Here is a 15937-nt window from a genome sequence, read left to right on the forward strand (position 1 = left end):
AAACAATTTAAAGGCAACGCTACCAAATACTAATTGGGTGTATGTAAAAGCTGGAATAAAAATAACTTAACTATTATTCTTATATTTCATTCTTAAAATAAAGTGGTGATCCTAACTGATCCAAGACAGGGAATCTTTACTAGGATTAAGTGTCAGGAATTGTGAAAAACTGAGTTTAAATGTATTTGGCAAAGGTGTATGCAAACTTCCGACTTCAACTGTACTTGTGTATTGATTTTAAGAAAGGCATTGATGTTTATGGATAGGTACATTAGTGCAATGACAGTGCTTTTTTTGCCGCGAATGAGCTTGTTAAATCACCCGTTTGGCGAAGTAGGCTGTGATTCGATAAATTAACAGGCACCGCATTGATTATTTGCAACGCAGGACAAGGTAGTTAAACTAGTAATATCGTCAACCGTGTGTAGTTAACTAGTGATTATGTTAAGATTGATTGTTTTTTATAAGATAAGTTTAACGCTAGCTAGCAACTTACTGTGGCTCCTTGCTGCACTCGTGTAACTGGTGGTCAACCTGCCATGTAGTCTCCTCGTGGAGTGCAATGTAATCGACCATAATCGGCATCCAAAAATACAGATTGTGAAAGTCGGCCATGCCAATTAATTGGTCGACCTCGATGCTTCGTTTGAAGTGTCGGGACAAGTTGTAGTCTTTCAAGACAACAATGCCTTCTTTGCACACTCTTTCCCTGATACCTCAACACAGAAATATTTCGATGTCCACTCTTACTGGAACACCCTACATTCGTTGTCTACTTTCCTCATCTTTGAAAAACTAGCTACTATTTGCAACTGTGACGTGTGTGTCAGCCTCAGTCACTGTCTGTCCTTGTGCCGTTGTTATTTATGTGTGCCTTCAAAAAGAAATGTCCCGCAAGCGGTGGGCGTTACATCATTACACAATGGTGGGTATTCATTGAGCTTTAAATTTGAATAACAAATATGTTTTTCTAAACTTTATCGCAAATTATTTTATCTGAGCATGATTCCGCGGGCCACTTTGAATCAGTTCACGGGCCGCATATGGCCCCCGGGCCAGCCTTTGCCCAGGCATGGTTTAGAGCTTGAGGTAGTCACCTCATACAAGGACTCAGGAGTATGGCTAGACGGTACACTGTCCTTCTCTCAGCGCATATCAAAGCTGCAGGCTAAAAGTTGAATATAGACTTGGTCTCCTCTGTAGTAAATCACTCCTCTTTCACCCCAAATGCCAAACTAACCCTGATTCAGATGACCAGTCTACCCATGCTAGACTACAGAGACGTAATTTATAGATCGGCAGGTAAGGGTGCTCTCAAGGGGCTAGATGTTCTTTAACATTCGGCCATCAGATTTGCCACCAATGCTCCTTATAGGACACATCACTGCACTCTATACTACTCTAAACTGGTTCTCTGTGTATACCTGTCACAAGACCCACTGGTTGATGCTCATTTATAAAAACCCTCTTATGCCTCACTCCCCCCTATCTGCGATATCTATTGCAGCCCCCATCCTCCACATACAACACCCGTTCTGCCAGTCACATTGTGTTAAAGGTCCCCAAAGCACACCCATCTGAGTCACTCCTCTTTTCAGTTCACTGCAGCTAGCGAGTAGAACGAGCTGCAAAAAGAAAAAAAAAAAACTGTCCATGTTTGAGTCTTTGAATGAAGATTAACTCAAACTGGACCGTTATATTCATTCAAAGACTCAAACATGGACACTCGTACTGACAGTTGTGGCTGTTTCGCGTGATGCATTGTTGTCTATACTTTTTTTGCCGTTTGTGCCATTGTCTGTGCCTAACAATATTTGTACCATGTTTGTGCAGCTACCATGTGTCACTACCGTGTTGTTGTCATGTGATGCTACTGTGCTGTGTGTCTTTGGTCTCTCTTTATGTAGTGTTGTAGTGTCTTGTCATGGTGTGTTTTGTCCTGCATTCTTAATCCCAGCCCCCCTCCCCTCAGGCATCCTATTGCCTCTTGGTAGGGAGTCATTGTAAATAAATGTGTTCTTAACGGTTTAATTATTACCAGACATCAATATGGTACAGTTGATCTGTGTCAAAACCACATATAAAAAAATAAGACATAGGCTACCTCTCCCAATCTTCACAACAAATTTGTCAATATGACTTGACCATGATAACTGACTATCCAATGCTAGGAGTTCAACTTCTTCAACAGTTTAGGGCTAAGAGAATGCTTTGAACCAAATACAATTGTTTTTGTATTTCAGAACAGTTTATTACCCATTCTGACACTAACTAACTCCTTGCCAAGAGTCTGTGCGCTCACTGGCTGTAGGTGCTGATGTATGCTGATGATTGCACAAAGACAAGTGACACATCATTTGAAAAACAGAGAAGATTAACTTGACTTTTTCCACATTTTGTTAAATTAGCCTTATTCTAAAATGGATTAAATAGTATTTTCCACCCTCAATCTACACACAATACCCCATAACGACAAAGCAAAAACAGGTTGACATTGACAATTTATTACAAATTTAAAAAATTGAAATAAGTATTCAGACCCTTTACTCAGGACTTTGTTGAAGTACCTTTGGCAGTGATTACAGCCTCGAGTCTCCTAGGGTCTGACGCCACAAGCTTGGCACACCTGTATGTGAGTTTCTCCCATTCTTCTCTGCAGATCCTCTCAAGCTGTGTCAGGTTGGATGGGGAGTGTTGCTGCACAGCTATTTTCAAGTCTCTCCAAAGTTGTTAGATCGGGTTCACCACTCAAGGACATTCAGAGACTTGTCCCGAAGTCACTCCTGTGTGTTCTTGGCTGTGTGCTTAGGGTTGTTATCCAGTCCCTGCCGCTGAAAAACATTCTCACAGCATGATGCTGGAACCACGCTTCACCATACGGATGGTACCAGGTTTCCTCCAGACGTGATGCTTGGCATTTAGGCCAAAGAGTTCAATCTTGGTTTCATCAGACCAGAGAATCTTGTCTCTCATGGTCTGAGAGTACTTTAGGTGCCTTTTGGCAAACTCCAAGCGGGCTGTCATGTGCCTTTTACTGAGGAGTGGCTTCCGTCTGGCCACTCTACTATAAAAAGGCCTGATTGGTGGAGTGCTACAGAGATGGTTGTCTTTTTGGAAGGTTCTGCCATCTCACAGACGAACTCTGTCAGAATGACCATAGGGTTCTTGGTCACCTCCCTGACCAAGGCTCTTCTCCCCCGATTGCTCAGTTTGGCCGGGCAGCCAGCTCTAGGAAGAGTCTTAGTGGTTACAAATGTCTTCCATTTAAGAATGATGGAGGCCAATGTGTTCTTGGGGACCTTCAATGCTGCAGAAATTTTTTGGTACCCTTCCCTAGATCATTATGGGGCATTGTGTGTAGATTGATCAAATAGTTTTTCCCCCTCATCAATTTTAGAATAAGACTAACATAACGTAGAAAAAGGGAAGGGGTCTGAATACTTTCCAAATGCACTGTATACGATGTTAGAGAAGCTCCCATTGAAGAATACTCAGTTCTACTGGATAATTAAATCTCCAACCATGTGATGGCAGGTGATGTAATGCCATATCAAGTGAGTTTCTTTCAATAACAAATTATGATCAATAATATCAAAGGCTGCACTGAAATCTAAAAATACAGCTTTTGGCCAATCAGTCATCAGAGTCACTGCAGTACAAGTTGAAGTCAGTAGTTAACTTATTAGAAAAATAGCATTGTATTTGTTCAAAACAATTTTCTCCATCAGTTTACTGAGAACAGGCAGCAATGAGTGTTTTACTATTTTTAGGTAGTGGAATTACTATAGCTTCCTTCCATTCTGTGGATACACACAGTCCTTTAGGCTTTTGTTAAAGACACGGCAAATAGGGGTGGCAATACAGTCTGCTACCATTCTCAATAGTTTGCCTATCTAGGTTGTCTATACCTGGTGGCTTATTATTGTTGATGGATAACAATAGTTTTTACACACAAACTTGACCAAATTCAAACGCCAATCCTTCCATCATATTTGAATATTGAAGATCTAATAATGAGAGTTCACTGTTCAATGTAATTTCACTTCAGTTTGTCCTCTTTACCAGTGAAAGTAATTGAAATTGTCTAGTTTCCGGAGAGGAAGGAAACTGATCTGGGATTTCACTATGAGGCCAATAGTGATTTTAAAACAGTTAAGAGTTTAATGACTGTGATATGAGAACTGAGGATGGATAAACATTGTAGTTACTTCGCAATATAAGCCTAAATGACAAAGTAAAACTAAGGAAGCCTGTACAGAATATGCACCCTGTTTGCAATAAGGCACTAAAGTAAAATTGCAAAAAATGTGGCAAAGAAATGTACTTTATGTCCTAAATCAAAAAAGTCTTATGTTTGGGGCAAATCCAACAACACATCACTGAGTACCACTTCATATTTTCAAGCATGATGGTGGCTGCATCATTTTATGGGTATGCTTGTCATCGGCAAGGACTAGGGAGTTTTGCACAAATCCTAGAGGAAAACATGGTTCAGTCTGCTTTCTAAACAGACACTGGGAGCAAATTAACCTTTCAGCAGGACAATAACCTAAAACATGGCCGAATCTACACTGGAGTTTCTTACCAAAATAGTTAAGTTAGGTCTAGTTCCATTTTTTCTGAAATCGGCTTGAAAATCTATGTCAAGATTTGAATGGGCTGTCTAGCAATGATCAACAAACAACTTGACAGAGCTTGAAGAATAAAATAAAGTGCTCATGTTGTACAATCCAAATGTGCAAAGCGCTTATAGGAATTATCCAGAAAGACTCAAAGCTGTAATCGCTGTCAAAAGGTGCTTCTACAGAGTATTGACCCAGGGGTATAAATTAGATACACAACATTACCAACTGTTTGAGATTAGGCCTGGCTCGCAGTTAGCATTCCAATTCATCCTAAAGGTGTTCGATGGGATTGAAGTCACAGCTCTGTGCAGGTCATTCGTTCTTCCACACAGATCTTGACAAACCATTTCTGTATGGACCTTGCTTTGTGCACGGGGGAATTTTCATGCTGAAACAGGAAAGGGCCTTCCCCAAACTGTTGCAAGCACAGAACCGTCTAGAATGTCATTGATGCTGTATTGTTAAGATTTCCCGTCACTGGAACTAAAGGGCCATGAGAAACAGCCCCAGACCATTATTCCTCCTCCACCAATCTTTACAGTTGGCACCATGCATTCGGGTAGGTAGCGCTCTCCTGGCTTCTACCAAACCCAGATTCGTTCATCAGACTGCCAGATGATGACGCGTGATTAATCACTCCAGAGAATGCATTTCCACTGCTCCAGATTCCAATGGCAGCGAGCTTTACACCACTCCAGCCGACGCTTGGCATTGGGTATGGTGATCTTAGGCTTGTGTGCGGCTACTCAGCCATGGAAAGCCATTTCATTGAGCTCCCGACAAACAGTTGTTGTGCTGACGTTGCTTCCAGAGGCAGTGTTGCATCCGAGGACAAACGCTTCAGCACTCAGCGGTCCCATTCGCAGCTTGTGTGGCATACCACTTTGCGGCTGAGCCATTGTTGCTCCTAGACGTTTCCACTTCACAATAACAGCACTTACAGTTGACAGGGGTAGCTCTAGCAGGGCAGAAGTTTGACCTTACTTGTTGGAAATTGGCATCCTATGACAGTGCCACGTTGAAAGTCACTGAGCTCTTCAGTAAAGGCCATTCTACTGCCAATGTTGATTGCAATGGCTGTGTGCTTAATTTATACACCTGTCAGCAACGGGTATGGTAGAAATAGCCAAATCCACTCATTTGAAAGGGTCTCCAAACATTTGTATATATATAGGTGTATCTATTTAATTTAATACATTTCTAAAAACATGTTTTCACTTTGTCATTATGGTGTACTGTGTGTAGTTGGGCAAAATAAATAATTATATTTAATCCATTTTGAATTCAGGCTGTAACAAAAATGTGGAATAGGGGTGGCTTTCCTTGTTATCATCTCTGATTCAGAGGGGTTGGGTTAAATGTGGAAGACATTTTGGTTGAATGGATTCAGTTGTGCAGCTGACTAGGTATCCCTTTTCACTTATTTTCTAAATGTTATGATCACTAGAACTTATATTGCTTTAACCAAGTGGGGGAACTAGAGACCATCATGTTTAACAAGACAATGTTACTGCTGGAAACCCACCTGATCCTGCAGGTCGTAACTGTCGTGCAGGAGCAGGCTGAGGACGTAGCGGGTGTAGATCATGGCATCAATCCCGCACTTCTCCAGCTCCTGGCCCAGCCAGCTCTGCACTGGGCCCAGCGAGTGGAGCAGGGACATCTCAGAGGTGGGCAGGGGGCCAACTGGGGGGTGGGGGCGTGAGAAGCTTACAGGAGCAGGACCGTCGCTCACTGGACGCATGGGAATCTTTAGGTGTTGACCATTCTGAGGTGGAGCGGCATTGTGACAGGTGGATGTGGAGAGGCAGTAGTGGGGCGGTGCGGAGAGAGGGCAGTAGAGCCTATCTGGAAGGGGGGGATTTACTCCAGCAGGACGAACAAGAGGGAGTCTACTTGCAGAGACATGTAGGGGGCTGTTTTTTTTATGTTTTATTGCCTTGAGCAAGTAGGGATATTTACTCGTCAGGCATGGCTTTAACTGATGAAAGCGATCAGCTGCTTGGCAAAACACTTAACGTGTTTGCGCATCAATCAGAGGGGATCATGTTGGGCTGCGGCTTACTCCACCGGCACAACCTGAAAGAGGAAACAGACTTGCGTCACTTCTCTGGGTTGCATTTAAATGTTTCACAAGGTGTGTTCTGTTAAACTATGATATAGGCCCTAGACTTAGAAGACTTACAAAGAACACAAAGCAGTTGCTCACAACATACTTCAAAATAAAATGGCTTGTTGACCTTCAATTATTGGTTACTACAGGCCTTATCTCCCACCCTGCCCAAGTGCATATCTACAGGCAGTCTGTCCCCACAGATGGTTTTTAAAAGAGCAACTGCTCCTAAAAACAAACTTGTCATTTAGAAAATAGTCTGTGGCATCAATATGAGTCTGCAACATTTATTATACTGTCAAAATTGACTACAGTGTAAAACGGATCATTTTGGTCATAAAGTCAGTCTTGTCCTTAACTGAGTTGTGAGACTTATGGTCGTGACGTCATCACAACGTAAATTAAGGGTGGGTTTGGTTTCAATCCTGCCCACATGACAACAGCACACAAGAAATCATTAATTTGTGCAACTGCACTCAACCGGATCATAATGCCCTATGGGGCTAGATAGAGACCATCAGTAAATTACACAATGTACATGGGACAATATGTTAACTCCAAATTTCAGTGGCTTAACTTCAAACCAACTATAACATTTTAGAAATGCATATTAAAGAAAATTTGAGAGCATGTAATGAGTGGCCTAAAAAATAAAATAAATAAAAAGTCTGCAACATTTTGACAGCCCCCGATCTTGCCCCACTAATTGGTTAAAGGATTTGCCTAAGTCTTCCCAGCTGCGAACACACACAAACAAATCAACTTGCGTTTGAATCCAGTCATGGCAGCTAGCATTTATTAAATAAACCAAATATAAAACAAGTCCCAATCAAGAAGTTCAGACACCCTTTACAATGTGTTCCACTAGCGCCAGCTTCCGGCTGAACAACCGGTTACACAAAATTTGAGGTTACGGTAATTGGCCAGGCCAATGTACACGGGGGGGGTCATAAAAAGGGAGATCACAATTCTGTTGGATATGATTCTTAATAAAAACCTATTTGAAACAAGCCATTACACTTCGTTATTATCAAGGCACTTCATTATTATTCAAGGTATTAAGTAAATATTTAACAAACGCCATGTTGGAGAAGATTTGTCATATTTTTGTAATGACAACATTAACAGAGTCAAAATTAAGATATGCTTTTCTGCATTACATTATTTTAATCAGATCCTATTTCGACGCACAAAACCATTCAAACGAAGTCCGATGTGTTTTCTCCCACGTTTATATTGTAGAATGTCAAGACCTGCTGCTGCGGTCATTCGATCATTCTTCAAAGCAAGGATGCTGTAATGTGAGAAATAATGTAGCCTAAGGTACTGAAAATAGGCCTTTTACAAGATTAAATCACAACAGGAGCATTTGATTCATATTTAAACAAATTGAGTCCAGAAAGATTTCTAAAGTAGCCTGTCTGAATGAACATACAGTTGAAGTCGGAAATGTACATACACCTTAGCCAAGTACATTTAAACTCAGTTTCACAATTCCTGACATTTAATCCTAGTAAAAATTCCCTGTCTTAGGTAAGTTAGGATCCACTTTATTTTAAGAATGTGAAATGTCAGAATAATAGTAGAGAGAATTATTTATTTCAGATTTTATTTCTTTCATCACATTCCCAGTGGGTCAGAAGTTTACATGCTACCAAATACAAATTGAGTGTATTGCCTTTAAATTGTTTAACTTGGGTCAAACGTTTTTGGGTAGCCTTCCACAAGCTTCCAAAAATAAGTTGGGTGAATTTTGGCCCATTCCTCCTGACAGAGCTGGTGTAACTGAGTCAGGTTTGTAGGCCTCCTTGCTCGCACACGCCTTTTCAGTTCTGCCCACAAATGTTCTATAGGATTGAGGTCAGGGCTTTGTGATGGCCACTCCAATACCTTGACTTTGCTGTCCTTATTAAGTCATTTTGACACAACTTTGGAAGTATGCTTGGGGTCATTGTCTATTTGTAAGGCCCATTTGCGACCAAGCTTTAACTTCCTGACTGTTGTCGTGAGATGTTGCTTCAATATATCCACATTATTTTCCTTCCTCCTGATTCCATCTATTTTGTGAAGTGCACCAGTCCCTCCTGCAGCAAAGCCTCCCCCTTTTTCCTCAATCAATACACAAAGTATATATTTTTAAATCTGCATATTTAGCTAAATGTAATCTAGGTTAGCAGGCAATATTAACCAGGTGAAATTGTGTCACTTCTCTTGCGTTCATTGCACGCAGAGTCAGTGTATATGCAACAGTTTGGGCCGCCTAATTTGCCCGAATTTGACGTAATTATGAAATAACATTGAAGGTTGTGCAATGTAACAGGAATATTTAGACTTAGGGATGCCATCCGTTAGATAAAATACAGAACGGTTCCATATTTCACTGAAAGAATAAACATCTGTTTGAGATGATAGTTTCCAGATTCTACCATATGAATGACCTAAGGCTCGTATTTGTGTGTTATTATGTTATAATTAAGTCTATGATTTGATAGAGCAGTCTGACTGAGCGGTGGTAGGCACCAGCAGGCTCGTAAGCATTCATTCAAACAGCACTTTCGTGCGTTTTGCCAACAGCTCTTCCCTGTGCTTCAAGCATTGAGCTGTTTATGACTTCAAGCCTATCAACTCCCGAGATTAGGCTGGTGTAACCGATGTGAACTGGCTAGCTAGTTAGCGGGGTGCGTGCTAATAGCGTTTGAAACGTCACTTGCTCTGAGACTTTGAGTGGTTGTTCCCCTTGCTCTGTATGGGTAACGCTGCTTCGAGGGTGGCTGTTATCGATTATTGGAGGACCAAAAAAACGATACCGATTAAATCGGCCGATTTATTTGTAATAATGACAATTACAACAATACTGAATGAACACTTATTTTAACTTAATATAATACATACATAAAATCAATTTAGCCTCGAATAAATAATGGTTTAAATAATGCAAAAACAAAGTGTTGGAGAAGAAAGTAAAAGTGCAATATGTGCCATGTAAAAAAGCTAACGTTTAAGTTCCTTGCTCAGAACATATGAAAGCTGCTGGTTCCTTTTAACATGAATCTTCAATATTCCCAGGTAAGAAGTTTTAGGTTGTAGTTATTGTAGGACTATTTCCCTATATACCATTTGTATTTCATTAACCTTTGACTATTGGATGTTCTTATAGGCACTTTAGTATTGCCAGTGTAACAGTATAGCTTCCGTCCCTCTCCTCGCTCCTCCCTGAGCTCGAACCAGAAACACAACGACAACAGCCACCCTCGAAGCAGCGTTACCCATGCAGAGCAAGGGAAACAACCACAGGCTCAGAGTGAGTAACGTTTGAAACGCTATTAGCTCGCGCTAACTAGCCAGCCATTTCACTTCGGTTACACCAGCCTCATCTCAGGAGTTGATAGGCTTGAAGTCATAAACAGCGCAATGCTTGACACACAACGAAGAGCTGCAGGCAAAACGCACGAAAGTGCTGTTTGTAAGAATGTTTACACGCCTGCTTCTGCCTACCACTGCTCAGTCAGATTATACGCAACGCAGGACACGCTAGATAATATCTAGTAATATCATCAACCATGTGTAGTTAACTAGTGATTATGATTGATTGTTTTTTATAAGATAAGATTAATGCTAGCTAGCAACTTACCTTGGCTTACTGCATTCGAGTAACAGGCAGTCTCCTTGTGGAGTGCAACAAGAGGCAGGTCGTTATTGCGTTGGACTAGTTAACTGTAAGGTTGTAAGATTGTCAGCTCGGGGGAGCCAATGTGAAAATCTGTCGTTCTGCCCCTGAAGGAGGCAGTTAACCCCCCCCCCCCCCGTTCCTAGGCCGTCATTGAAAATAAGAATTTGTTCTTAACTGACTTGCCTAGTTAAATAAAGTTTAAATTTAAAAAAGGAGTAAAAAAAAAAAATTATCAAAAATAATTTACATTTTAAAAATATATTTAAAAATCGGTGTCCATATATACCGATTTCCAATTGTTATGAAAACTTGAAATCGGCCCTAATTAAATCGGCCATTCCGATTAATCGGTCGACCTCTAACACACACACACACCAAAAAGTTATTTTGTTATTTTATTTGGCCCCCATTACCAGTAAAACATCATCAAAACCTGTTTCTTTCACTTGCTGTGCTGTTTTGTTGTTCAGTCATCTCATTCTCAACCAGGATTTCTATGGAACGCCGTTTGGGTCTTTGACGTATAAAATAACACAATTTGACCTGTCAAATAAGCTTGTTGACCAATCAGGACCTGAATATGACCGCACGTCACAATTTAACACGTTCATACATTTTTTTTACGTAGTTATTACACTATCACTCGTATTTCATATGTCACAAGGAATCATTGATACGTATGCTATGATGCTGGTAAAGCTGTCACGCGCACCTACAGCTCTGGTCATAAAACATTTCAAAAACCTAGCTAGCTCATGGATGCAAACAATGTTCTTCCCCAAAAACATAGCAAAACGACATAATCCGTTTCAGTAGCTATTTGATACACTGCCGATTTTGCAGGTTTTTCTACTTACAAAGCATGTAAAAATTACAAACCTCTACATGCTTTGTAAGTAGAAAAACCTGCAAAATCGGCAGTGTATCAAATACTTGTTCTTCCCACTGTATATACTGTACTCTATACCATCTACTGCATCTTGCCTATGCCGTTCGGGCATCACTCATTCATATATTTTTATGTACATATTCTTATTCATTCCTTTACACTTGTGTGTATAAGGTAGTTGTGAAATTGTTAGGTTATATTACTTGTTAGATATTACTGCATGGTCGGAACTAGAAGCACAAGCATTTCGCTACACTCGCATTAACATCTGCTAATTATGTGTATGTGACAAATAAATGTGATCGTTTGTGTCGCACTGCTTTGCTTTATCTTGGCCTGGTCGCAGTTGTTCTCAACTAGCTTACCTGGTTAAATAAAAGTGATGTCTTGATTCAACAGGTCTGGCAGTAATCAGGCCTGGGCGTGGCTAGTGAAATTCAACTCAGCTTTCCAAAAAATGTGATTAACCACAGTAAATTCACAATTTAACAAGGGGGGGCAATTACTTTGTCACATAGGGCCATGAAGGTTTGTTTAGCTTTTTTCCCTTAATAAATAAAATGATCACTTAACCCAAGTAAACACAAAATGCAGTTTCTCTTGGTGTAATATTAAAATGTGTTTGATCTGAAACATTGAGAAAAATTTGCTAAAAATATGAAATCACGAAGGGGGCAAATACTTTTTCACAGCACTGTATATGGAATAATATTTTCCTAGTATTGGACTTAATAGACAACAATGAACACATTATGGAAGATAGCTTTATTTTATTTGTAGATTTATAAGGCTTTTGATACAGTTTAACATTTTATTTTTGAAACTTCAATTTTTTTTGTTTTTAGTCAATATTTTCAAATTGTAATTAAGACACTTTACAAGAATTGTAACAGCGCTGTTAAATTATCCCATGGAACTTCAGAGATTTGACAGACGCGGAATTAAACAAGGATGACCAATTTCTCCTTATTGGTTACACAAGTTATCGCACTTCATATCAATAAGGATAGTTTTAGGGGTATTCAGATACAAGATAAAATGTTCACAATTGGCTGACAATTTTTTTTTAAAGATCATAACAAAGTTAGAGTGTATTAATGCCTTCTCACATGTACCTGATTTATCTCTGAATATTAGGACGTGAATTATTTGCGTTGAAAAGATGTGACTTAAACTCAGTATGTAATATCCCTGTAAAAGATTTGATCACATATCTTGGTATTAAAGTTAACAAATATCAGATAGAAAGGGCCAACTGAAATTTCTCTCCTATTGTAGAGACAATTGGAAATTAATGTAACTCCTCGTTATTAAGAGATATTTCTTAATCTGGACATGTACTTCTGTCAAAAGCTGAAGGTCAGTCCAGATTAGTTTATACCTCCCTTGCCTTGGATGTTCCTCTGTCAGTAACTAAAATGGTTGAAACTAAATTATTCAACTACATATGGAGGAAAAAAAACAAATTATTTAGGAAAAGCGGTAATATGTAGTACCCAAAATGAGAGAGGGTTGAATGCTCTGGATTTTAAAACCTCTTAATATAATCTTTCAGATCAAATGGATACAAAACTATTTAAGAAATACATTTTACATTTGGAATATAATCCCTAATTTAATATTCCAACAAATTGGTGGTCTAGAATTCTCACTCAAATGCAACTTTCATAAACAAGTACTTCTAACTTAACCTCATGTACAAACCATAATTTTCCTGGAAAAATTTAAAATTTAAATACAAAAACAAGTCTTTGTTTTTCCAGAACTGGTTTGACAACAGCATTATCTGGGTTAAAGGGGTGGCAGGGTAGCCTAGCAGTTAGAGCGTTGGACTAGTAACCAGAAGGTTGCAAGTTCAAAACCCCGAACTGATAAGGTACAAATCTGTCGTTCTGCCCCTGAACAGGCAGTTAACCCACTGTTCCTGGTCCGTCATTGAAAATAAGAATTTGTTCTTGCCTAGTTAAATAAAAGGTAAAAAATAAAAAATATATTTAAAACAAATTTGAATAATGATGGACAAGTATATGATTATCCAGATTTCATGAGAACACACAATGTTACATTCACTCCTGATGAGTTTCAAATCGTTTTAGAGCTGCCCCTAAAGGTGATATTCTTCTTTTGGGAGAATATAACAATACTCCATGTGAAAATGTTGAGGATTTTCCATAAAACGAAGTGGGAGGAGAACAAACCCTTCTTCACATTATTTAAGATAACATTTAAAATTCTACTTTGAAATTATAAATGTAAAAACAAAAAAAGCAATACGCACCATAAAACTGACATTTAAAATGCATCTTGATTATGTTAGGTTTATGTACTCTTGTTTGTATATTTCTGTTTTTGTATTTGTTTTGTTCATAATAATAAAATGTAAAAAATAAAACCTCTTGCTCTGAACAGCACAGCCGATCTAACGTTGGGCATGCACTATAGATTCTACGTCACTGTTATCCTATGGTTTGTTGATGTCAATCTAGCTAGCGAACAAATGACAGGAGACACAGTCTGTCTGGCTGGCTGGCTTCAGCAAACTTCCTTGACACTAAAAGGTGCCTGGCTAGCTAACTAATGGTAGCCATGGATTCTTCTGCATGATAGCTAGCTAGCTTAGTTAGCCAATGTTCACATTAACCAATGGGGGATAGTAAGTCAGCTGATAATCATAAAACTAGCTAGCGATATAGGACTTTTCTTACGCGGTAGCCATTTCATTAGACACTAACAAAGCTAGCCAACCCTAGCTAGACGCACCTTACACATTCGACTAGCCAGGGCTATAGCAAACGTTCAAAATTCCCCTAGCATTAGATAGCCACAAAGTTTGTAGCTAGCAGAAAATTACGGTAACACGTTTCCTTGAAAGGAGCAAATGTTAACTTAACCAATGTTTGACAGCCAGTGGCCGTCCATTCGCTCAAATGGCGACCGCTAGCTAGCTAGTTAACGGAACTAACCTAGGATACTTAACGTAGCTACAGTAACGTTAGCGAAGGTAGCTAGTTAGCTTTCCACATCCAGTAATAAACGCCTATAGATGATTGATCTACTGCTTAGGGAATTTATTGGGGTAACGGTAATATTTAGAATTGTATTTGAATGACATTGTCACTGTAAACTTGACGCAGTTCTCGCTAACAGTAGGCGTGTGGGCAGATGACCGTTGACTGCTGCTATGATGGTGGAATTACAGAACGCGGTTTCCCATTTAACGCCATTGTACACACTGGCTCAAGTCACTTCCCTAAAGTTAAACGATATGACAACATTAGTAATCCATACCATTTCGGGAATTTAGTGTGGGGAAGGGGCCAACATTGGAACTGAGTAGTCCCATCAAAACACTGCAAAGTAACAGTACAACATTCCGACAAAAAAAAAAAACTGTTGTGAAACGACAGAGGAGGAGCGGCTGACTGACCTAACCCGGACCTGAGACGTTTAAAAAAAAAAAAAATACATGCGCCACGAATTCTCACTATGTAACGTAACTTGAAATATAATGCGCTTTTTAGTAAACATTATTATAAAGATATTGTTTCCTTACCTGCCGTTACTTGAAGTAAAGAGGAGAAGAGGGGGAGTGGTTACTTCTCTCCCGCTGCGTTCCGAGCTCGCGCTCCGGAATCCTCTGCAGTAGCATCACTTATCATGGACGCCAAACGGCAACCGCGACAGCGCTGTTTTCAATGCCGATATTTCGACATTACATGAATCTGACGACATTACGGCTCTGACGCGAAGGACCTCCCCCTCTGAGCAATGGCTCCTTTTGATCCAACATGTCGTGCATATAGGGACAGTTTCATAGCGAAAGCTTCCGCCCCATCAGTCTCCAGGCAACAAGGCGAACCTCTACCATCCTACAACCAGTAGGATTTATTCATCCACTCACGATTGCATCAGAATGGCAAATAGTACGTCTCTCAAAATGTGAGTTTATAAGCAGAGGTGTAAAGTGCTTAAGTAAAAACATGATGATGTACTATTTAAGTAGTTTTGGGGGATATCTGTACTTTACTATTTATATTTTTTACAACTTTTACTTTACTACATTCCTAAAGCAAATAATGTACTATTTACTCCATACATTCTCCCTGACACCCAAAAGTACTCGTTACATTTTGACAGGAAAATGGTCCAATTCACGCACGTATCAAGAGAACATCCCCGGTCACGATGTGACGGACTCACTAGACACAAATGCTTTGTTGTGTGTTGGAGTGTGCTCCCTGGCTATCCGACAATTTTTTTTAAATAGTGCAGTCTGTTTTGCTTACTATGAGAATTTTTAAATGGATTATACTTTTACTTTTGAAACTTCTTATATTTAAAATCAATACTTTTAGATTTTTACCCAAGTAGTATATTTTACTGGGTGACTTTCACTTTTACTTGAGTCATTTTCTATTAAGGTATCTTTACTTTTACACAAGTATGACAATTGAGTACTTTTTCCACCACTGGAAATAAGCCAATATCCAAAGTGACAAATTAATCCACTGCTTTTGGTGGTATTTGTAAAACTTGGCATTCTGAACACTAATTTAGAGGTGCAACTCAATTGCCTTGAAGTTAAAACTAGGCCTAGTTGTGCTTATACTTTCTTCTTTTTTTAACAAATCAAAAGTAAT

The 15937-nt window shown here is 39.5% G+C and overlaps 1 protein-coding gene across 1 annotated transcript in view; it reads right to left on the reverse strand.

Annotated features, from left to right (window-relative positions):
• LOC109906617 (uncharacterized protein KIAA0232-like) overlaps positions 1-15038 on the reverse strand; it is a 37838-nt gene extending 22800 nt beyond the window's left edge. The window contains exons 1-2 of the mRNA XM_020504417.2: positions 14851-15038; positions 6151-6704 (exon numbers count right to left, since the gene is read on the reverse strand). Of these exons, the coding sequence (XP_020360006.1) occupies positions 6151-6369 (219 nt within the window). The 5' untranslated portion in view covers positions 6370-6704; positions 14851-15038. The remainder of the gene's footprint in view (positions 1-6150; positions 6705-14850) is intronic.
• Positions 15039-15937: the final 899 nt, after the last annotated feature.

The sequence above is a fragment of the Oncorhynchus kisutch genome, linkage group LG16, assembly GCF_002021735.2.
Source record: "Oncorhynchus kisutch isolate 150728-3 linkage group LG16, Okis_V2, whole genome shotgun sequence".
NCBI lineage: Eukaryota > Metazoa > Chordata > Actinopteri > Salmoniformes > Salmonidae > Oncorhynchus > Oncorhynchus kisutch.